Genomic DNA, 25442 nt, shown 5'->3' with positions numbered 1-25442 from the left:
TAGATGTCTATCATCATTATTGTTGCTGCTGCAATGAATAGCTTTCACTGTGACCAAATGCCTGCATTGTTCCCTATATGACTAGCTTTCACCATCGTAGAGCGATAACTAGAGAGAGAGTAGATGAACAATTGTTTGTTATTGGCTGATGGAGAAAAAAGTAGTGGAGAAATTTGGAAAGAAAGAAAAAGAAGAGTGAGAAAAGAAGAACGTAATTTTAAACATAAGGGTATTTTAATTGTTTTATAAAATTTAACAGTTAACTAACATTAAGAGAGAAATTGTAATTATCATTAAAGTTTAAGGATACTTTATGTTTTTTTTTAAATGCCGAAAAAACCTTTTACATTTACTCTAAGTGCGTTTGATTGTACACATTTTTCATGAAAAATATGTAATTATTACACATTTTCTATCGAAAACAATCAAACACTCTTAATTTTTTCATGAAAAAATATGTATAGTACAAACATTTAAATTTTTTTTTCATGAAATTCATTTTCCAAGGGGGTGATAGTTTTTGTTTTCTAAGCAATATTATCTAGAATTAAATTCTACGTAATGCATTCAAACATACCTTAAGTGTGTGTTTGATTACAAGCATCGAACTTGCATGGAAAGAAAATAAATTCAAGACAATTAAATTGCCTAGAAATTATTTGCATAAAAATTATGAATTAAAGGTGTTTGATTGATTTAATTTTTTACCTAGAATTTGTTATAATTTTTTATTTTTTAATATTTGATTACAACTTAATTTTCATAAAATTATACCAAATCCCATGGTCTCCTCTTTGCCTCTCTCCCCAAACCCACTTTCTCCCCTCTCTGTCTTCCCCCCTCTCTTTCTTTATCTTGCCAATCCCATTTCCCCTGCCTTCCCCCGCCAAAACCCATTTTCTCTTTATCCCTGCCTCTCCCATCTTTCTCTTTCTCCCCCTCCAAACCCATCGCCTTCTCCCTACATCCCCCCATTTCTCTCTCTCTCTCTCTCTCTCTATATATATATATATCTTTTGTCTGCGGTAGTTGAGTAGCAGATCCGCCAGTAGCTTATTCGCCTTTCTATTTGTCGTCGTTCGCCATTGAAGCTGCCACCATAAGTGATTCTGGGAATTGATTTGCAGTGGCCATCATCCACCTCCGATGCGATGGAGTTGGTTTGCTCTTCAGTGAGTTTCTCACTCTCTCTCTCGCTCTTTCACTCTCTCACTCCGTCGTCGCCCCCTTTACTTTCAATTTCATGGAAAGTTTTTCTAACCCCCCTAGAATTTGTTTTCCGGCAAAAGTGGCAATTAGCCATCATGTGACCAAAAGATGAAAATTATTTTTCATAAAAAATTTGGGTAATCAAACACATCAAAACCTGAAATTTAGATGAAAAATAGCAATTTTTTATGAGAAATGTGGCCAATCAAACAGGACTAAAATTTTAAAGATCCTGTGTTAAACTTTCTCCTTAAATAATAATACTATTCAATACCATTGAAATTTATAATTTTAAATTATTAAGTTTAATCAATTCGATTACTATGTTACCACTTTTGTGGGAAAACTTTTGGGACTCGACGAGTTTCTCAACCCCAACAAAGATTTAGTAAATTGTTTTTAATAATTTTATTATAATTTACTATTTAATATTTAAAAATTATTTAAACCTATCAAAAATTGTGATTTCAGTGTCCCTTAGCACATTTCCCATGACGGTGAACAGTGGGAGCCTGACGACGGGCGATGCTTGCAGTATCGGTGGGGAGATGGCGGACGACGGCGACGACAATACGAGAGCAATGTAAGAGGCTGGCATTGCAACTCACAAGAGTGAGTTTGAGAGAGAGAGAGAGAGAGTAGGGGAGAGATAGAATGGATTTGAGAGAGAGTGTGAAAGTGAAAGAGAGACTGAGGGGTGAGACTGGAAGAGAGAGAGAGAGAGAGAGAGAGTGAGAGAGAGAGATGAAAGTGATGTTGTCTTGTACATTAAAGGTTAGATATATAATTTTGTTAGAGTTATGCACCAGGTTGCCTAACTTTCTTTTCGTGTAGCATTATTTTATTTTTATTGGTGAAACAGGCAAGAGACCTCGGAAGGAGAGCGCTGATGTGGGCTCACTTTTAGGAATCAGTGTCTCCATTAGTTTCCGTACCGTCTGGATTGCTTCCTATGACAGAACAAAATGTGGCCCATTCACCATTAATAGATCAAGTGGCACGTGGATCGTATGTATCCATGGAAAACTAAAACCTGTACTTGATAGGTACGGCTGATCAAACCCATATTTTTTCACTTGGAGTTTATATGAAAAACTTATCACTCTTTTAAATTTTAAATCTAATATTTAATTTTTATAATTTATATTTATTAACTAATTAACTTAATTTAAAATAATATATAAATTATACGTGAAGTGAGATAAAAAAATAATAATAAAAGAAGAATAAATCAATTCAATCATTATGTTCACTTTTTCTTTCATTTTTGATTGTTGTATTTGTTTTCATCTCCTATTGATCGTGACTATTTCGACTAATCTTGATAGTTACAAATAAAGTGAGCTATAAAAAAGAAAAAAAACAATGAGAGAAAGAGTAGAAGAAGAATTGATCGAATCGATCCTTTTTTTCGTCTTTCCTTTACATTCGATAATTGTTTTTACTCCTATCTCCTTTCTCTTGTAGACAAATAAAAAAATCGAGTCTCACATAAACTGTTGTTGTCTCATCCAATCCCTACCTTTACTCATTGCTTTGACCAACGATCCACAAGTTGTGATTGACCTATCCTTCACTTTCATTGATCAATGATCTACGATCAACTCATTCTTTTTTTTTTTTTTTTTGTCCTGACTAGCGACTTATGACTAACTCTCCCTTCTTTATTCTTTTTACTCTATCCACCCTTCCTTTGATTAACAACCCATTCTTCTCATTCTCTTTGATTTGACTAACATCTTACAACTTATCTATTGATGAGTTTGACTAAATAATTAGGTTGTTAATTGATATAAATTATAAATATTAAATATTTAATTAATTGGTCAGATTTGAAATTTAAGGATGTGATAAGCTTTTTTTATATAAGGTTCAGGAAATATGGATTTGACCTTTATTTAATTATAATTAAGTTAGGTTAATTATTGGTCATTTTATTTAAAAATTTTACAGACTTCATCTAAGTAGCATTACTCAAGATTATTATATATAATATAAAATTTTATACAAACACATTTTTATTATATTTTAATTTGTTATTTTTTATAAAATATTGTTCATGTTCTATAAAATATTACCGGATATCGATATTCTTGAGATCATAAAGTTTTTCATTTTAAATTAAAATACAATGAATATATCTATTACATTTTATTTTAAATTTTAATGAAATAATTTAAAATACAATTTATTTATCACCCATTAATTTATGAGATGTCTAAATTCAATTATTAATATATCAATTTTTTTCTCTTTTTAAATAATCCAATCAATTTGAGAGGAGGTACTCTCCAGTATATTTAAAGGTGCTCCTTTTTTAACCCCTACGAGCGTAGCATGAATGGTTCCCAGGATAGAAGATTGCACCCAAGGGTGCTCCTCTTTTCAAACGTGCACATTAAAAAGGAGTCTAAAATCAGTAATTTTCTAGAATTTGCATTTAATACAATAAGTGCCCAGGAAAAAAAAAAAAAGAAAAGAAAAGAGAGTAAGCATATACATCCGTCTAATATCTTATAAAATGTGTTAGATATTTAGGTAAGGGATGATGTAAAGGCTCCCCAAATTGAGTTTGGACAAAATTTTAAATTCAGTTATGTGATTGGCTTGTGCTTTAAATTATTTATTATTATTATTTTTATGCCTAATGACTTAGTCATTAGGTAATTGTTTAAGAAAATGGATTAAATGGGATAGGCCTGGATTCTGACTTCATTAGACATGACGTTTGAAAAGGGTAAATCTCATCGTGATTTTCTAATTTTTTAGAAATATTTTTTAACTTTGTTTTTAGTATTTTAAGTTTCTCTAATTTGCTTTTCAGACCAATTATACATTAAAAATGTGCTTTAAAAAATTAATTATATGAACTCAAAATATTAAAAAATAAACAACATATGTAAAAATGTCTAAATCATAAGGATTTAAATAAATTTACCCTAAAATAGAAGATGCATGAATTTGAGTTAGAGAATCTTTTGTTGTCTCACAAATTTTTTTTTTTTTTTAATAAAAAAAATGGGTCAAATGATTAGGTAGATTGGATTTGACTACCATCCGATATAGGTGGGGACTATGCTGTGTTAGGGTGTTACACTATGTTTGGTTATCATCATATTTGAGTGTTGTATATATAATTGATAGAATTCTAGAAGCTTTAGCTTGAGATTAGTATATATTTTACAATAACATTTACACATGATAGATATTATTGTAATTTGCATTATGGTTTGCCAGTAGCTTTCAAATATACTGTCTTCTATTAGGCCATTTAATTTGACTGGTTCTCATTTTCATGACATTAATTATGAAGTTTAGAGAAATGAGGATGAAGAGCTTGATAATTGAGTGAGAATTGCAGTTTTGCCCTCGATTGTGGGCATTAATTAAGGTACAACTAGCCAGCTAGGGTTTTAGAGATTCTATAGTCAAAAAATGGAGGAGTGTTTGGTGTGGTGGGAGTCCAGCATTCTGGCTATCCTACTCCTGGAAGAGCAGCCAGCATATGAACCAACCAAACATCTTTGATCTTGGGTTCTTGTTTGATTATTTTGGTGGCTTCTACGACGGACACGACTCTCAGCAAATAGAATTCAATCCATGCACGTGAACCTGTGCAAAGATTCTACGTAGCTTTGCCAATTTACTTGTACTACTACTCTTCTGGGTACAAGTGAAAGCAACCTCCTCCTCCTTTTTTTTTTACTTTTTCCACTCTTTTTTCTTTAACAATTTTATATAATGAATAAATTCATCAGTGCCCTTAATATTTCAAATACCATTGAAATGCCCAAATATTACATGCCACATATATATACATTCTTAGGTCACTGTCAAATTTAAAGTGGTTCACATTCTTAAGTCACCATCATCTTTAGTCCACTTACATAGATTAGTATTTTTCGTCTCGACATGTTATTTGAGTCTAATTCGAGTTAAAAGAAAGATTTTTTACGTATTTAAAAACAAACTAATTTTGTTTAGGGTTGAATTATCTAATCTGATTAGCATTTTCCTCTAAAATTAAGGTATAAGCTCAAACATTATTTATGACTTTTTTTTTACAATTTAGTAATCAGTTTAAATCTCAATAAATTTTGAATAAATCTATTTTCTAAAATTTTAAGAAGTCAGTCACAAAACTAATCCACTTGAATTGTCTAAGATATAATTATTTCTAACCATCATTTAATAAAAGAGACTTAATCTTAAGTGAATGACCATCTCTAAATTGTTGTAAATAAAGAAGGATCTCTCCTCCCTAGGTAAACATTCTCAATTATAATCTCAACTTCTCTTGCTATTCTTTCGCGTCTAATTTAAGTAATAGAATAGTTTTCCCAAGTAGTCTTTCGGTAGTCGCACCATATTTTTTCTTGCAAAAGATCAACTCACGAGTTCGAAATTCAAACTTTTCTTATTACATTGTACGTGATTATCAATGGTTAATTCTTTATGTAATCACCTACATTCACGACATGTATACATTCTTAGGTCACTTTCAGATTTAGAATGCCTCACATTCTTAGGTCACCGTCACCTTTGGTCCACTTACATAGATCACTTTTTGCCTCGATATGTTACTTGAGTCTAACTCAAGTAAAAAAAAAGAATCTTTCATGTACCTAAAAGCAAACTAATTTTGGCTAGGGTTGAATTATCTAAAAATAGTCCATTTAGATTATTTTCGATTTTTCTGTTAGAGTTCTCAAATTTTGTTTTTCTATTTCAATATTAAATATAAAAATAAAAAATATTTTCACAATTTTAATTGAGAATCCCTTTTAAAATTCCCTGCGTTGAGAACTTGGTATTACGAGAATCAATTCTAATTGCATACTGGAATCTGCACCTTTTGTTAAGGAGATTGATTTCAGGATTCTCTCTAGAGGCGTTGCCCGGCACGGCCCGGCCCGGCCCGGCCCGACTTGACCTTAGAAGTTATTTTTATATAAATTATTGTAAATTTTTTTAATAAAATAAAACAACTAATCTATAATTAACTCTTGTATTTTTATTGTAAAAATATCAAGTTTTTGTATATATAAATTGTCGATCGCTGTTGTGTATATATTCATGTCAACATTTGTGCTATTTTTTATTTACAATTTATATATTTTTCAACATATTTTAATAACAAATTAATTAATACAATTAAATTATGATCTACCCAGTTGGTCGTATATGAGTTGTGCTATGTGGACCCTAAGAATCAATTAAAATTTTTGAGACTTATGAAGATGAACACTTTAAAAAGTCCAGAGCAGCCCAAATTCAGAGGGTTCAAAAGAATAAGTCTACCTCAAGGTCTCGTAACGGACAACCCAAACTTGCGTCATGGTGGGTTAGGGCCCAAACTTGGACCTATAATCGATTTCCTTAGTTTATTGTGAAAATTATATTCGACTAGTAATGTTATTTTATATTAATTATATCGGTTGCATAGATTGTCTATATAAAGATACAGTATTTAAGAATTCAGATACGACACTTAATATATATTTATTATATTATTAATGTATCGTTTTCTAATTTAAACATTTGAGAATCTATTGAAAAACTAGATCTTACTTTTTGTTTTGACAAAAAAAAATTAATATAAAACACGCATCAAACTCACGATTTTTAGGGTATTCTAAATACCATGGAGTAGCCAGAGAGTGCACACACAGATATATAAAAAAAAAACAGATAGTAATTGGCCTTGCAATTCTCGTCAACTTAGAATGGAGCCATCAATTTTATCAACACTGTTATCTATTACTAACTTCAAACCCTAATAATTTTGGAAGGATGTGAACTGAATTGAGTCCGATGGGTGGTCCGTCATGGTGCGTGCTAGCTCCGCCCCACTGCCATTTTGGGTTGGCCTACGTGGGCGCTCGTGGATGACCCGACATTGCATCCTTGCAAGGGTTTTAAATTTTTTTTATATTATTTTTAATTTCTTTTAATATAATAAGCTCATGCTAAAAGATTTTTACATTTTATTCATTTAAATTGTTCTACTCGAGAAAAAGAAACATTTTTTTTTAATATTTTTAATTCCTTACTCTTCCAAACAAATATATTTTACATTTTATTTCACTTTAGTTTAGATTCTCATAATTTTCTTTTCATTCTATTGCTCAACTCTCTTGAAACCAATCAAAGGAAAAAACTTTCTGGGGCCTAGTTTAGAGGGGGGGGGGGGGGGGGGGGGGGGGGGGGGGGGGGGGGGGGATGTATAATAACAACTATTGGTGAGCTTAATGTGCCATTGAACCTTCATATCCACGGCTAAATCATGTTAATAAGATGAAGTGACTGCAATTGACAAAGTTGAAGTGTAAAGCAAGGAAGCCTTGTCAATGAAGGAATCATATTGGGCATTTCTCTGCTTTAGCCTGCCTCCTGGGGACAAAGTAAAGGTCAGTCCAAAAGCAGTTGAAAGTGCCACTACACCAACCCAACCCAACTTCCAAGGCAAGGAGATGCCAATGCCCTGCATTGATAAGGACAGGATATACAGAGCATTGATTAGAGAGACATTGATGATCGTCCCCACCCCCCACCTTGTTTTACTCATTTTGTTTGTCTGTGCATGCATTTGAGTAAGGGTCGATATGGAGAACCCTTTAGAAAATGTTCACAATTACCAACCAACCCACCAAAAACTTACATCGAATATATATATATATATATAAAAGTTTGAGAAATTTATTAAGATTTAATAAAATTTAACATCTAATATTTATTTTGACCAATGATTATCTATCACATCATCTACTAACTCATTAAACTCGTGACAAGGGGTCGAACTATGTGTATGTATGTGAGGGTGGGCCTTTTAACTTTTAAAATTGTACTTTTCTCTTGATATCATTGATATTATGTATATAAATTATTATATCTCTTAATATTTATCTTTTTAAAATAAGAAACATAAGAAATAATAAGTAATGTCAAAAAAAATTAATATATAAATTTAAAATTTCTGTTCCCCACTCAAGGGCCTCCTAACTCCGCTATTACTTGTGACCTCAAAAAATACTAAAAACAAGATCCAAATTTCAATGACCACGTGTATTGGTTTTAGCTTATCTTCTTGGTTCAACTTCATCTAGCATTGAAAGGAGAGGGCCCATAAATAAAAGTTAAAATATGGGACCAAGCACTTGAGCAGTCATAATCTAGCATTGATACAATGGCAAAGTTTTGTTGCAATAATAATCTGCTTACTCATATGAGGATCTTTGTTGCATTATAGAATCAATATCTTATAATGGTTGGTTGCACAACCAATTTGATGGTGCAACACTTTAATAATTTGAAATTCTTTCTTACATGCTAAGATTACTCAGGCATTAAAATTAGGAATGGCAACGTGGCGAGATGAGAGCTAGTTTTTGTGCTTTAATAGAAAACGTCTCATCTATATTGTCCATAGAAAATAAAGATCTTTGAACTTGCAGCATTGTTTAAAATTCATCATATTAACAAGTAAACAATAATCAAAAACTACTTAAATAATTAATGATATATGATAATCAACAATTTTGTAAAATAATTATGAAATTACTTTCGGAACCATTCAAATCATTGCTTTAATAAATTATCTATTTTAACGACACAAAAAATTAGAAATAAATTCGTAAAAACTTTACTTCATTGGAGAAGTTTGCGGAGTGTAGACTTCCCTTCTAGATAAGATGAAAGGGAGCTTTTCCTCTCTAATCAAAGGTCTCATTAAATTTATACAAGTAATGATATTTTATACTAATTTCTTATTAGGTGGGAGTCCAGAAGGAGTGCGATTTTGTTCACCCCCTTTAACGGGGGTGAACAAAATTGCACTCGTCCAGAAGCCTTACCATTGGTGTGAGGTTTGAACAAATTGAAGGAGAAGTGCCGGCCGGCAGTGGGGGATGGTAGGGAAATAATGAAAATGATAAGAAAATTGTGAAAATATCTTATATGTCCACAAGCAGCATCCCGACGCAGAATAGTGCCAAGGAATACACCACAAGCATCTTTGCTCTCGGCCAAAATCTTATCCCACAAGGACCACCCACTAGAAAGTAAGACACCAGTTCCTAATTGTGCTTCTTAACAAATTAATCTATATTCTAATCAACCAAACACTGCGTTCATTTCATATAGTCCATGATTATGTAGAACATTTGTTTTTGCAACCTAGGAAATTTCAAACAACATATGGGTTTAACAGAGCTTGTAAGTCACAGCGTAAATTTCAACCTCTACTTCTCCTCATAGACAGTAGCGAGTGATGTTTATGGATCTCTCCAAAGATCAGGCACGGGTTCAACAAGTCAAAGTTCAAAAGATGAAGCAGCTGCTAGAATTTGAACACTTTTCTTCTCAGGACTTTCCTTGATTTTAACACCAGCAAGAACCAAGCCTCCCTTCCACCAGTCACTGTCTACTTCGAACATCCCAAACTCGACGCTTCCAGCTCCCTCGCCATCGCTCGGTGCTGTAAATTCTCCCCCGGGAACCTCGTGCCACTCGTCAGGTTTTGCCTGGTACTGCTCCAGTTTCGCGCTTTTCTGGGCGTATTCCTTTCCGGTTACTCTGACCATAAACTGGACCGGAACAGAGTGCCACCCAAATGCATCGACCTGGAACTTGACGATGTAGTATACTGTGTACGTTTTGCCTGCCTCGAGTCGTTTCATGTCAATCTTCCCCGTGACTGCGAGCCAGTTAATTTGAATTAACATAGCCGCTTCTTTGGAGTCCGGCGTCCTGAGTGTCACAAGAGACACGAAATGATTTTGCTGTCTGGAATTCTGAATCTCTTCATACAAGTAGCATACAAGTCATGATATTACTATTTAGGTGAGAATTGATGATCAAAGATCTTACTGGCTTTTTCCCATTACCCCTTCCTCCATTTTGATCCACTCCCAGTAACGCGTATGGCTCCCCCACACGATGTTCAACGCTCGGGCGGGGATGCAATCTGGACCTTTTATGTGAGACGGTTCCTGTATCAATCAAATCTAGGTTTAGAACCCTGCTTAGAACCAGAACAGATGAAGGGCGAAAAAGGATGAAGATCTTACAGCTTTCCAATGAGGGTCCGCGTTACTGCTTCCGTGATCTTTCGCCATAGGTTGAATCCAAAAGATGCAGATCAAGCCTGAGAACCTACAGGCTCACTGAACTAAATCAAACTGGAGACAGATTCATTTATATGGTCTACCTCGCTCCTTTTCCTTCTGTGTTGGGCAAATATGGACAGAGATTAATTGTGTTCTAAGTACAGAATAATCCAGAATATCAAGCCGTGCGCCACATCTACCATGTGAACAGTTCGAAAAGAAGCATTCCTTGGAAGCAAGGAATTTTCTTGCTTTCTTAATCACTGACGGTAACAAAGAACAAATAAAAGAATAAAATAATTGGATAGAAATCTAGTTTAGATACTGTTTAAGCTTGGCTGGGCATGGTATATAAAGCAAACAAACTGAACCCTGGTACATAATTGTTTTCACATTGCGGCTTACAGGAGTTTATTCCCGGAGGATAAGTAAAACTGAACAAATATCAAGCCTATGATTGAGGAAATAGTGTCAAAAAACAAAAGCACTGCTTCTCAGGCAGATATACGCACAGACCAGACCAACATTAACACCAAGTCCTGCACAGGTACATGAACTCCAATGGTATCGGTTTGACAGCTGAGATTTGCTTCAGTTTGTTCTTCCAGCTTTTACATGTTAACTCCTGTAAACTCTCTGACAGTAAACCTGTATACAAATACCACGGTAAGCTGCCATAAGATGAGGCCCGGTCCTGGAAGCAGGAATACCTGAACCTGCAACACTAGTGAAATTTGTAAGATCACAAACTTCTGTGCAAGTAAAATAATGAAAGGAAGATAATCCAGCCTGAAATATCCCTGTATAATACTTGCTTTTGTTCAAATTTGCATCTCTCACCATGTTTGGGATACATTATCATACCAAAACATGAGAATTCTTTCCATCTGCTATCTCGAGAGTAAAATAGCTGGAAGGCAAGTCAAATGTGCTAAACAGATTGGACAGGTAGAAAACCCTCTATACAAATTTGAGAAATCAAGGAGTCCTTTATTTGTAAAAGAAAGTTTACTAAATGCAAAATTAGGGGGAAAAAAAAAGTTACCCAACTTACTTATGAATGTTCTTTCCACTATGCTCTGGAAGCTATTTTGTCTCAATGAAGATGCTATTTAGCATTAATGCAAATGGCTGTATGTCAATATTGCACCAGAAGTAAAACTTTTATCCTTTTTCTGGAAAAGCATTTTGGTTATACCATGGACGGTATACCATAAAAAATTCTAAAATATCTAAATAAGCCTTAACTGAGAGATTATGTAAAATCATCTTTATGAACAAAGGAAACAGAAACTGAAGAACTGAAATGGTTTTAGTATAGAGATTCAAGTACTAAGGTGGTCCTTTGGGTCTTTCCTTTAAAATTCACTTTCCAGCTTCTTTTTGCAGGTGAGGGGAGGGAAGGAAGAAAAAAATGCTTTTACTTTCAAAATCATATGAAAATGAACCTGTACTCCACCTGCACAGTGGTAAATGGACAGTAAGCCAACTTTTATAAAATTATACCTTTCCTTTAAAAACAATTCAAATAAATTTTGTTTTAAATTCGAGGAGCAAGATTATTGAATCAATTAAGAAAATCTTGGGTACAAACCAGACACTGCTACTTGGCTCAAAAGTTGTACCCTCCATCAGCCTGCAGCCAATCCTGATCAGGGTTGCTATACCGTTCCCCATTCAGTGCCATGTCATTCTTGTTATCATCAATGTCACCATTACCATTCTTGACAGTGACTTCCGCCTGTTCCCTTTCCCTGTTCCATTGCTCAATCTTTGCCCTTCTCTCAACACTGCTTTCCCTAACTGGGCTCCTATTTCTCCTTTCCCTGGGACTTCTACCACGTCCTCTTTGGCCAGGGCTTCTGCTTCGAGGCTTCCTGCCCCTATCATGGTGGCGGTGATCACGGTCATCATCTCTCCTACCAAAACCACGACCCCCATGTGATGGCTCCTCGTAATTACGATTCCGTTGTGGACTACGGCTACGCCTTCGCCTACCCCTTCCAAATAATTGCCGCCTCAACTCTCTAATTGAAGGGGAAAAGGAATAAGTTGCAAACAAACTCAGAAGAATATGAAACAATGGCAAATAACATGAAAAACAAAGAAACACACCTGCTAATCTTTTTCAGATGCATAAAATTGCAGTAGCCACCTCGATTGCATACATTTTCCTCATACTGCCTACATGTAGCTTCTCGGAAGTCTGTCACTGGGGAGAAGTCAACAATGATAGGACGTCCTAAAATATTGGAGTTAATGATGTCAGTCACCATGATTAATAATATTATTTTTACTTTATCGTTGTTTTAATTTAGTTTCAGCTAAAACTGCATTCACCCACCCATATATCATGAGAATACATATCCTGATTCCTAGATTCGAAAAATAACTAAGCTCGCTATTAGTCAATTTTCTTTTCTTAAGAAGTATTATAAAAGGAAGGCACTAGAAAGGGGAAAAACCCTGTGCAAAAGGAGATACATGACCTCAAAGCCTGCATATACTTGATGTTTGTAGAGCATTGAGAAGATAATCAAGGCGAAAACTTGTAATTCATCCGTTAGAAGGTATAACTGGATTCTCTATTTCCTGGACTGCTGGACCTTTTTCCTATGCTTTTCTTTTGAGCAATTTTTCTATGCTTTGATGTATATATACTGATAATTGATTGTCACAGTGAACTGGGTATTTTAGGCATGTTTTTTCTATTGTCAACTAGAAAAGGATATTTATTGGCAATGACATAGAGACATGAGTACATGGAGTAGGTCACATGCCAGTATGATCACCTTTTCATGAAAAAGGTGGGAGTCTTTGTTGGGCTATATAAACAGAAGGGGTTAAGTGCCACAGGATCTTTGTTTTTTATTCTTTGTTTTGTGCGTGTGAATGTGTGTGTGGGTTGGGGATCTCTCACATGGGCCAATAATTCACTTCCATAAGCTCACCAGTTCTTTCGAACCAAGAAACAAGCTTCTGATAAAGTATGCAATTTCTGGCCTGTTGTTCTCATTTCTTTGAGGAAGGAATGGTATCTACCTAAAATGGTACCAATATATAGAAAATAAGACTGGAAAATATTTGAATAAGATCCTCCCCAGAACAAGAGTAGGCACGTCAAAAGTGATAGGAGATTATAGACTTTATTTAGTGATTCTGATTAACCTTCTGTCACAGCCCTAGGGTTTGGCTAGGGTTGCGATAGGAATTTGGATGGATTTAGGAAAGAGAAAGCAGAAAGGGAGGGAGATATAGAACTGAAACAGAGAGAAATGGAGAGGAAAGAGAAGAAGAACCGAGAGAGAGAATTAAGAGAGAATAGAGTTTGAAATTCATTCTTCAATTCAAGCATGCGAACAAACCCCTAACAGCAGCCTTATATAGGCATCTTTGTCTTCTAATAGCCTAACCACTTGCTAAAAATATACCCTCACAGTTATTATAAACCTATTACAAGATTATCTCCATTTATTATATTCCTATTACAGCATTGACCCTCCTATACTCCTAGGTACATGACAATTTTCCCCACCTTAAAGTTTCTTATCTCCAAGAAACTTATTATCGTTGAGCCACTTCTCTATCTTCATCCAACTCCCACCTTCATTTTCTGTTCAATCTCTTTTTTCCTCTTTCTCCTTCTAGGCTTCTTCTTGTTTGTTCTTAGGATTCCAAGAATCGTCACCGGCATAACTTGGACCAGCACTTCAATAGGGGCAACCAGATGGACCTCAATGACTTCAGATTCAGTCTAAGTGCTTGATGGAATAGCAGACCAAAGCTTAGAGTCCTCAACATTGTTGTTTATGTTTCTTATGAATAGAGTTCGAGATGGTTGTTTCCCATGAGGATGTTCCCCATAAATCAAACTAATAGATCCTCCAGAATGACAATAAGGGTATCCTCCAAAAACTTTAGTATCTCCTAGTCCTGGAGGGAAGCTATCTTTCCCCAAGTCCAATTCTCCAACACTGCCAAAAAAATCTAAATATTTAGTATCATCTCCAGCCTTGGATTGGGGCACATAGTCAACCCCATCAGTCACCCCCGATAGTAAGTCATCGCCATTAGGGGAAGGTTTCCCAATAGTTTGTGCCTCAATTCCCTCAAGGGATTCAAAAGGTTCCTCTTCCTCATAGTGAGACGTAGCAACACCAATAGGATGGCTACTTGGATCAGAAAGTTTAAAGAACTTCACCATTTGGGATTCCACTGATGTCAGTTTCTCTAGGGCTGATGAAACAACTGAATTTTTGTCTTTTGTTCCTATTCTTCCATCCATTTTCACACTAAGCTTCTGACAAGATAAGGAAGGAGGTTCAACAGAGTCATGATAACCAGGCTTTGATGCCTCAATGCTATAATTCCTATCATTGTATTGAGGTTGCCCAACAATTAAACCATCTGCCCCTATTGGTAATTCTGCCACATCTTCGCCTCGTTCATTGGAATTTTTCTGAAGCTCACTCTCAACATTTTTCTCCTCCACATCAGCAACATCTTCTAATGAGACAATAACCCTAGCTGGAATATCAGTTGCAAGGAAGCCATCTTCATAGCAGTTTCCTTTCCCAATCTGATTTATAGCCTGTTTTTCAACCGAGTCATCAGTATCCTACCCTTGAAAAACGTGGTTCACACCAATCTCCTTATCCAATCTTCTTTCATCTTCGAAATCCCGAGTTTCCATTGAATTGCTCGCTTCATTTACAGTGCCAACTCCCTTAATATTGGCTGAAGTTTCAGTCGGAATCTCCGGATTACATACAAACAATTCAGCAACTCCTCCTTCCTTGTGTTTGCTGGAATTTCCCTCTATATGAACTTCTCTTTCAACAATTTCAGTTTGTTCATTTGCCTTTGCTGCCCTATTAATCTGTTCATCACAGATTCCCTTTGGATAATGCCATTCACCACCAATATCATCACTAACGTTGCATTCCTCCTTGATAATTCTGCTGGAACCGGTACACTTCTTCCACTCCACATTGGAAATGGGTAGTGAATCCGCTCCTCAACTTCTTGCTTTCTCCTTCGGCTGCTCCATTTTATGATAATCCTTAAAGAATCATGCCGGGAAGCTATAATGATACTTCTAAGTAAGTATCATTGCAAACTCCTGCAATTGTTCATATAGCATCCGGCCGAATTCCTTGCCGAATTCCTTGCTATAATGATACTTCTAAGTAAGAACACTTCTTGTTCTCTTGTCCAATTGGCTGATCTCATTCTCAAACTTCTTTTCCATCGCTCTTCAATAGTCAAGTCTGAATCAGGTGCAAGTGAAGTCAACGGACACAGAACAAGCAAAATTTACTTTGGAATTGGCTTCTATGAGTTGGCGGAATCACAGCCAAGAAGCGGAATCACAGCCAAGAAGCCTGGGCCAATGGACTGCAGTGATTGAACCTAGATTAGCTCCAATTTTGCCTTCAATACTCGTCTAATCCAGCTGCTCCATTGCGCCTCCAAAATTCGAGCTTGACCATTAAGAAATTGTCGGAATCGCAATCAAAATCACCAGACCTTCTTCGCCTTCAAAATTTGTACAAAGAGCTCCCTGCTGAGATCGCCCAGTTCGTTTTGTTCGGAAATAGTCAGAATTCGCCGATGATCTACTGTGACCTATCGCGATGATCATAATCGCTATCTGATTTCCGACCCAATCGATCTGTCTTGTTGAAATTGTCGCAACGCCTCTGGCAACGATTCTATACCTTGCCTTTGACAACCTAATTTGGCCTCCGAGATTCACTCTCCTCGCATTCTAGATCGATTACAACAACTCGGAAAACAGCAGGAAATCACCCTGCTATTCCACCTTCAATGTCGCTCCGTTTCCGATCCCATACCTGCTCCGCCACTTTGATTTGGACTTCAAATTCAACTCGGTATCATCGTCGATCTCTCCTGGCTTGTGTTGTCTTCAATTCTGTTGAGTCTTGATTCCAACACTAATCATTGTCCGCTTCACCCAATCACCGTCCAACACTCCAAGTCGGCCAATTGTTCGCCTATGATCGCAATTGCCGTTGATCATCAATCGCTCAAGAATCTGGACTAGCCACAATCGCACGTCTTCACAATCTGGATCTCACGCACCGATACAAAACTTCCAGATCCTTAGCCAAAAAAAATCATCGGAATCACTTACTGGAATTAATTAGAATTGTTGGAACTCTAGAATTTGCTTGAATCGAATTCACAATCACAACTCTACTTCTCCTTCCTTGTTCGACTGCAACAACGTTTCTTGTTTTGATTGCAAATTTGAACGCGGACTATCGGAAATTAGCCTAGCTCGCCTTTGAGTCTCTGATAAGAATTGCCAAGATCACAACCTAGAATTGATTGAAATCACAGCCAATGATTGATTGCTCTGATACCAATTGTCACAGTCCTAGGGTTTGGCTAGGGCTGTGATAGGAATTTGGATGGATTTAGGGAAGAGAAAGCAGAAAGGGAGGGAGATATAGAACTAAAACAGAGAGAAATGAGGAGGAAAGAGAAGAAGAACCGAGAGAGAGAATTAAGAGAGAATAGAGTTTGAAATTCATTCTTCAATTCAAGCATGCAAACAAACCTCTAACAACAGCCTTGTATAGGCATCTTTGTCTTCTAACAGCCTAACCACTTGCTAAAAATATACCCTCACAGTTATTATAAACCTATTACAAGATTACCCCTCCTTATTATATTCCTATTACAGCATTGACTCTCCTATACTCCTAGGTACACGACACCTTCCAATCCAACATATCGCTCTAAATGATCTGAACAAGTTTTCATAAGACTGTAAAATGAAAAACCTGAAGTATTTCCACTATTGCATCCAATTAACATCATGAAAAGAAGTTCAATCTTCTCAATAACTAACCAAACTTCTATTATATAGGTCCAGAATTCTATGCTTAACAGTCTTTATGATGCAATATTAAAGCAACCTATAAATTTAATTGTGTTACAATTAGCCCATCCATATTAGAATGCCGTGTAGGATAGCAAATATTCATTACGATGAATCATTATCTCCTGGTTAAAAGTTAAAACTGTAATATTAGAAAAGAACCAACACTGAAAAGCTGAATCTATACATGCAAAATTAGCCAGTGGGAGCAGTAAGTGTATATCTGCAGGTGTATATATGTTAAGAGTATCAGTTAATAATGATATGAGGATGATAATCTAGCCTGCATAAAACCTCCCACTCAGATTCTGCAGAGCGTTTGCAGCATGTTCTTCCTCTCTGAACTGAACGTATACATTACCAACCTGCATAAATCCATAGAAAAATTAAGAGGAATAACAACATCAGCAATAACAGGTACTGAGATCAAAACAAAAGACAATAAATACCATGTGGTCAGCCAAGTTGTCACAGATGTTCAAGCTCTCCATCTCTCCATATTTGCTCAGCTCCTCAAACAAGTCCTCGTAAAAATCCTGCATCCAGTAAAACTTTAGCATATTCAAACAAAGAGCAAACCATTCTTTTGGTACTTAGGACAATGGCAATGTGAAAACAATGGTAAAATGAATCAATTGCCTGAATACAATCTGTAGTAAGTAAACATCATCCTAAGTCTCACTTCATAATAAAAAGACAATTCATCAATTTTCTAGAGCAACATAAATATTAAGTCATAACAGCATATTTTCCAATGAAACTACTGAGCAAGAGACAAAAATTAAAATTGAGCAAATAGCACACATTGCTATAGGTAGTCACAAACAAAACCTTGGGCTACATCTAAAACACGTTTGATTGCAAAGGAGCCCAAAACTGTGGAACCAAGAATGTCAATACCAATCTCTCCTTCCAATTTAATTTGTATCAATGTGATGCAAAATCCAAATCATTAAGAATAAACTCTGGAACAAAATGAGCACCAACATTCTTGGATATAGAATCTAAAATAAGACATAAAAAGGGAAATTATAAAGTAAAAGATTACAGAGAAAAAAAAAAACAATGAGAGAGAAGGAGAGTTTGATCATTTCCAGAGGCCAAATTGCACACTGCACAGCATACCTGAAAACCTACATACCACCAACAAGAAAATTTTTACTACATGTATACATGTACATTAGGACAGACATTTATGTGAATATATATGTACCAATGGGTACGCATTTTTAGGTCCATACAGATGTCACATGTATAACAGGTAATTGTAGGCATACATACAAAATATTCTTACATCTGGTATATATCACATACATAACATTATTTTTACATTTGACATAGACATTAATGTGCATATATACGTACAAATGTATATGCATTTTTTAAGTGCATACAGATATCACATATATAACAGGTAGTTATAGGCATGTGTACAAAATATAAATTTATATCTAGCAAATAATTTTAGGCATACCTGCAATATGTACGTGCATATCCATAATAATGTGTAAATAGGGTACAATAGCTTACTCTTTCTATTTTCTTGGAACAGCATTACTTTCTTAATTGATAGCTTTACCCATACAGCACTTAGTTATTAACAGCTTAATCACCTAGTTTTTAACATGAATGTTCATGCAAAAGTAACAGTGCCCCTTCCTTTCATGATAACTACGTTAGATAGATTCAAGTTCAGTTCATCGATGGAGGGGAAGAAAAATAAGAGAAGAGGGAGACCCAGGCACACAATGTGTCCCTGGACACTCTATATACATACAGATTTATGTGAATAGATATCTTTATCTGCATATGTGTATGTAAGAATGTGTGTGGGTGCATGTGTGCGTGCATGCCTGACTAGCTAAATGTTTGTAGGAACATGATGCAACCTAGTTGATGCAAGGTCATCTTAACTTGTTACAGAAATCAATATTTTTAATAGTATATTCTAATCATAGTGTTTCATGTCATGTACCTAGGGCTTACCTAGGTTTTGAATTGGAAATTGGAAGAATGAGGGGGAAATTTAGAAAAAGAATAGGGAGAATCAGAAGAACAGGAAATGAGGGAAAGAAAGATCGAGAGAGAGATAGAGAGAGAGGGAGAGAATTTGGAGGAGAGAAATCAAAAAAAGTTTCAAATGTATTCATTCATACCCATGGATTATGCTGAATCAGTCATATATACCGATCCAGATAGCAGTGATTTGGCGCCAATAGGGTTGCCAAATATTCAAACCAATTATAACTAAAGGCTGTTGCCTTCTAGGTACAACTGCAAGCTACTTTTAAGTACAATTGGTTCAATCCAAACTAATAGCAGATACAACAAAGGAATACATCTATTATTTATTACTACTATACCCTTGGGTCCTGACATTCCCCCCCGCCTTAAAACATTTCTTGTCCCCAAGAAATGCCACGCCTCCACAGCTTCCAATATGCTTTTCCTTCTCTTCCACAGCTTGGACGACGCAATCTTGAAAAACTTCTGTAAGCCTAACACATTGTCCATAGCTCTCTTGGACTCATCGGCTGAAACAAAACCCGAAGCAACCACTAGCTAGTTGTCGTAGTAAACAGCTGAAACCTGCCGACTGCTGTTCACACCAATTTCCCCCATCATCGCTCCTTTGATGTTGGCTGTTTGAAGTCCAGAGGAATGGATGACTATGCATGTGACTTCCTTTAATAATTCATCACCATCTAATATAAGTAAGGATGGCAAACACGCCTCCATAGATGTAGTTAATGTATTCCAGACAAACCAAAGGCCATTCTCTACTGCAAAAATATCTGCAATAACTTGCAGACGCAACGGTTGAGTAGTGTAGACTTGCTTCAGATACCCAAACAAGAACTGTCTAGGAGCAACAAAACTAGGAGTTGCTGCAATATCAATTCTAGTCATCACTCCATCCTTCATCACCATAGACAAAAATCCTAATTGGTCAGCTGGAATGAGAACAAACACAACAGCAGGAGCTTTGTCCTCTGCAGCAGAACTTCTGGCTCCTCTAGCTGTTTTCCTTAGCTAAAACCTTGATATAGATTTATTTGTTGAAACCATACTTTTCGTCATCTCCAAAACAGTGTTTTGCTTAACTGGCACAAAGTACCATAACCTTCCTTGAAAATTTGAATGGTCTAACTCATGCAAGACCTTGTTTCCAGCAGTAATGCCTGTTTCCATTCTTTTCTGTAGTTGTCCTCCGATTACATGTTGTCCCCATACTTCCTTATCAAGTCCACACACCTTCACAACATTGGAAGATAAGTCAGCTAAGGATATACCTCCAAACATACCATTTCCAGCAATAGTAAAGGACTCAAATTTCTTTGCCCTTCCTGTCCAGACATACTGATTGCATAGGAAGTGATAAGAAAGTTCCACAGGTTCCTCAATGGCTGAAACCAAGCCTCCATCACGATCTTCATCCCAAGCATGATTTATAATCGGATTATCCAATGAAACAATATCCTTGACCAGAATATCAGCTGCATAAAAACCATCTTCATAGCAGTTCCCATCCCCAGACTAATTTATAGCCTGTTATTCAACCGAATCATCAGCCTCCTGCCCTTATAAAATGTGGTTTACACCAATCTCTTTATCCACTTTCTTTTCATCTTCGGAGTCCTGAGTTATCATTGACAAGTTCACTTTAATTTGTTCCTCAAATTCCTGTAAACCAGAACCCTGTGGAAGGACTCTGGCGCCATCTTCCTTCATATTGACTGATTTCTCAATCGGAACTTCCTGATTCCATGCAAATAATTCAGCCACACCTTCTTCTTTCTGTTTGTCGAAATATCCCTCTACATGAACTTTTCTTTCAACAGGATCAGATGGTTCCTTTGGATATGTTGTCCTAATAACCTGATCACTATAGTTTCCCTTTGAAGAGTGCATTGCATCACCAATATCATCTCTGACATTACAGTCGTCCTTCTTGTCATTACGGCGGCCTAAATCAGAATACTTCTTCTACTCAAGATCGGAAGTACGCAATGAATCACTTTCCCACAATTTTGACCCTTCCTTAGACTGTTGCATTTTAGGGAACTCCTGAGGTGATAATGCTTCTTTAACCACGTCCTTCTTATTATCATTTTCTGCCCTAGACATTCCAACATCCCATTTCGAAACAACTATTTTGTCTCCTTGCATTGGATTCTGAGATTTGTCAATAGAGTTCTGGTTCCATAGATGAGTAAGGTAAGGATTCACTACAAGATCTAACCCAGTTCCTCGAGGAGAGTAAGGATCAATCGTAGGATCTGGTAGCTTCTCTATAATAATTGGATCAAAATATTCTCTAGAAAGCAAACAAACAGGTAGTCTAAACTGATTCAAACTTCAAACATTATCATGCACTAGTCCATCATCCAATTTTTGAATTCATCCATAATTTCACGCCTGTGATTGATCTCCTCTCGCAACAAACCACAACACTGTCTAGCTTCCTATCCACCGTCAATTCTACAGATCCAACATGGATCTGCCTCTCCGTCATCGTTGCCATCACTTGCTACAATTGAGATTCCCTTAGCTTCATCCTGATGTCATCCACCATTAGAATTCAAATAGCTAATGGAATTGACGACCGAGGAATAGCTCTCGATAATTCTATTGAGGATCAAACAACTGCTATTATCTGCCAAAATTGAGAAGCGATCATTGCAGATGCCTATAAACTCGTTTCCAATGCTTCCTCCGTCTGAATCAATGAAGTTAAATTCTCCTGCAAAATTTGAACACAGACCGCCAATCGCTGCAGTAGTTTATGAAACGGCTTCCAAATCCGCCGAATGCGCTTCACCCTTCTACTTCGAGCAGCAAACGATTCGATCCAATCCGCAGAGAGTCATCAGCTCTACTGCAATCTTTCGAGAATTCAATTGACTTTGTTGAATTAGTCACACTAAATCTCCAAAATCGCCTGTGGAATTAACTTCGCTACATTGCGGCTATGAATCACCCATCTGCTTCAACTGCAACACTTTGATTTGCCTTCAAATTTGGAATCGCAACTGCAATGGCTGGGAAAAATAGCAACAAATCAACATGTTGCTCTGCCTTCAACAATTGAACCTTCCACAACCAAGGTCACTTTCATCGCCTTCACAATCTATACCTTAATCACGCCAAAATCCACCACTGGAATCGCCTATTGTGAGGTGATCGGAAATCGCCTGAGTTACTCGCCTTCCTTGATCGAACCACACTTTCGGATTTCTCAAGCCAAGAGCCAATCCTCCGTTCGAATAACTAGAATTGAATTCGCCTAAATTCAGTTCACTCCACCTGAAGCTCACACCCACTGTAATTGATCGACTTAGTTGTTTGATCAATTTTATCGCTACTTCTGGTTTTCGTAGTGTTATGTTGTTGTCTTGAGTATAGGATAAAGTCAGCCATAGTAGATCAATAAAGGCAGTGTGAATAAGTGACTATTGAAGATTTAGATAGGAAATTATATCCCATGTGAAATTAGTGAAAGTTGTGGGGTTAAATTGTAATTATCTAAAGTCTTCATTGGGATGTCCGCCCTATTCTATAAATAGAGGGAAAGGGGTAGCAGAGAGAGAGGGATTTTTCTTATTCTATTGTATCAAGTGGATATTCATTCCGAGAGAAAGGCTAGTTAGCAAGATAGCTTTGTAATATTGGAGAATGAGTGTTGGATGTACTCGACAATAGGAGAAATTACTCAAGTTGTTGTACTGATCATTCATGGTAATAAAGAAGGTTGTTCTTGGTGGGTGTTTGAAGGCTGGATGTAGGATTGCAATCATTGCAATCCAAACCAGGATATATCGCTTGTCTCTTCTTGTGGTTTGATTGTTTCATTTCTGTTTTCATTCCTTTAAATTCTGTTCTTTAAATTTCAATCTTATTTCTGTTGTTTGGTTTTGATTTCGGGTGAGGAGTTGAGAGAATTGGCAGTAAGAATTATTGTTTGAGTTATCAAAAGAGCTCCTAATCATAACACGTAGTCATCTACAAATTCCGAGAATCAATCCTCCTTGCGTTGGACAGCAGTCGTCGATTTATGTCAAAAATTAATCAACAAGAAAACTGTCGAGGAATGATGCTTTGATACCAATTTGTCATGTACCTATGGTTGAATTGAAAATTGGAAGAATGAGGGGGGAATTTAGAAGAAGAATAGGGAGAATCAGAAGAACAAGAAGTGAGGGAGAGAAAGATCGAGAGAGAGAGAGAGAGTGAGGGAGAGAATTTGGAGGAGGAAAATCAGAAAAGTTTCAAATGTATTCATTTATACCCATGGATTATGCTGGATCAATCATATATATTGATCTAGATAGCAGTGAGCCCCAATAGGGTTGTCAAATATCCAAACCAATTATAACTAAAGGTTGCTGCCTTCTAGGTACAGCTGCGAGCTACTTCTAAGTACAACTGGTTCAATCCAAACTAATAACAGATACAACAAAGGAATACATCTATTATCTATTACTACTATACCTTGGGTCCTGACATTTCACTTCTTATTTTTAGATGTTCTGAAGGCTTATTTATATGACATTCAAGCTCAGGTTGTTACTAACATGGATGGGGTTACGATAATTTAAGGCAATGGCAATTACTTGTTATAAAGGTTTTGTAAGGTCTATATTATAGAAGTTTTGTTGTTCTGCTGTTGTTGGCTACCATTCTCTCTGTTGCTGCTGCTTCTTTCAATTATAAATAAACTTCTTCATGTGCTCCCCTACTCTTGCTGCTATTATCATGTTATAAATTCACTGCTGCACCTCCGTTTTCACCTCGACATTGTTATTTTCATTTTCGGATCTTTAACCATATATACAGTAGTAAGGCAGCATCAACTAGTACCAGACATCAATAGCGCACCAAATGCATGATGTACGAAATCTAACTTTTATCACATGATTACAATTATATGCATAGAAAGATACTTAATAGGGATGTGTATGAAAAGAGAGAGGGGAAGAGAGACCTCGAAGTGGTGTTGCATTTTCCGAGGATCAAGAGGCTGCCCCTGCGCGTCGACGCCGGGAGTGATCATGTCAGGACGCTGATACATGTTGGAGAGGAGCAGCGTTGGGCTGATGCTTGGCTTGGTGTGGAGCCGTGAGCATCGATCGCCGTGCCGGCAGGCCCCGATCTTGAAGTAGAATGGGCAATTTACTCTATCCTTCTCGGTTCCAAAGATCGAAGCCAAGTGCTCCGCCATCCCGCCTCCCAATTGAATACACGCCTCTTCTCTCTCGCTCGCTCTGTGTGTTGGTGATCTAGGTCTAGGGTTTACGTTTTGGGAGCTCGCAGTTTCAACTTTAAACGTCAAGAAGGTTGGCTCACTTGGGCCGTACAAGCTAAATCATATTGTAACTTGAAAGAGGAACCAGAGCTGGACTTCTCCCGGTTTCAGTATGGATCCGACCCGAACTGTACGTCTAACATTTATTTATTTATTAATAAAGTAACTGGACAAATTGGATATGAAGACCAACCTTTACCTGCAGACGCATCCAAACTGAACCTTCGTTTCTCTCATGACTCGTCAAACTATTTGGTTCATCGCTTGTTTTTTTTGTTCAAAATTTATATTTTTATTATTATATTTTTACATTTTTTTATAATTATTTAAATTTTACATTATTTCGATTATATCCTCTTATCTATATTTTTTATTCAATTTAATTCATATATTTTAATATTCTTTCATGTGATAAATCAAATTTTTTATTATTTTGATTATATTCTTGTACATGTATTTTTAAGTCAATTTAATCTTTATATTTTGAAGTATACAAAAAAATTAAATTGACTTATCTTATTTTATTATTTTTTTATATATCAAAATATATGAATTAAATTAATTTAAAAATATAAATATATGATGGTAATCAAAACAAATAAAAATTCAGATTAACAGATGAAAAACATCCAAGTATATGAATTAAATTAAGTTAAAAATATAGGTCAAAAAGTGTAATAAAAATAATAAAAAATTTAAATAATTGCACAAAAAATATGTAAAAATATAATAACAAAAATATGGTTTCACTTGTATTTGTTTTCTTTAAAAAACACAAAAATAAAAACAATACTCAGAAAGCATAATATTCCAACTTATTTGAAAGAATTATTATGTTTTTTGTACCATGCGCTCTTAACGGGTAAAATTAATAAATAGTCACTGAATTTTAAAGTTGTAATTATTTGCT

General features: G+C 36.0%; 2 protein-coding genes across 4 annotated transcripts; both read right to left on the bottom strand.

Annotated features, from left to right (window-relative positions):
* Nucleotides 1–9285: 9285 nt before the first annotated feature.
* On the bottom strand, nt 9286–10464 carry LOC127789866 (uncharacterized protein PHLOEM PROTEIN 2-LIKE A4-like). Its single transcript, XM_052318917.1, has 3 exons — nt 10278–10464; nt 10078–10199; nt 9286–9957 (listed from the first exon to the last, which is right to left on the bottom strand). Exons 1-3 carry the CDS (start codon nt 10323–10325, stop codon nt 9522–9524), a joined length of 606 nt encoding a protein of 201 aa, XP_052174877.1. The 5' UTR covers nt 10326–10464; the 3' UTR covers nt 9286–9521.
* Nucleotides 10465–10600: 136 nt separating this feature from the next.
* Nucleotides 10601–24583, bottom strand: LOC127789865 (splicing factor U2af small subunit B-like). 3 transcript variants are annotated; one of them, XM_052318915.1, is made up of 6 exons: nt 24212–24583; nt 17676–17762; nt 17510–17591; nt 12432–12558; nt 11911–12343; nt 10601–10964 (listed from the first exon to the last, which is right to left on the bottom strand). In XM_052318915.1, the coding sequence occupies exons 1-5, from the start codon at nt 24446–24448 to the stop codon at nt 11929–11931; spliced, it is 948 nt and encodes a 315-aa protein (XP_052174875.1). In that variant the 5' UTR covers nt 24449–24583; the 3' UTR covers nt 10601–10964; nt 11911–11928. The 3 variants fall into 3 exon arrangements, with proteins under 3 accessions (XP_052174875.1, XP_052174874.1, XP_052174873.1); XM_052318914.1 differs by having other exon boundaries at nt 10601–11775; nt 24212–24582; XM_052318913.1 differs by having other exon boundaries at nt 10601–12343; nt 24212–24582.
* Between the last annotated feature and the right edge of the window lie 859 nt (nt 24584–25442).

The sequence above is a fragment of the Diospyros lotus genome, chromosome 14, assembly GCF_014633365.1.
Source record: "Diospyros lotus cultivar Yz01 chromosome 14, ASM1463336v1, whole genome shotgun sequence".
Taxonomy (NCBI): Eukaryota; Viridiplantae; Streptophyta; class Magnoliopsida; order Ericales; family Ebenaceae; genus Diospyros; species Diospyros lotus.
The sequence above is the reverse complement of the archived record's forward strand: the minus strand, read 5'-3'. Positions and strand labels throughout refer to the sequence as shown.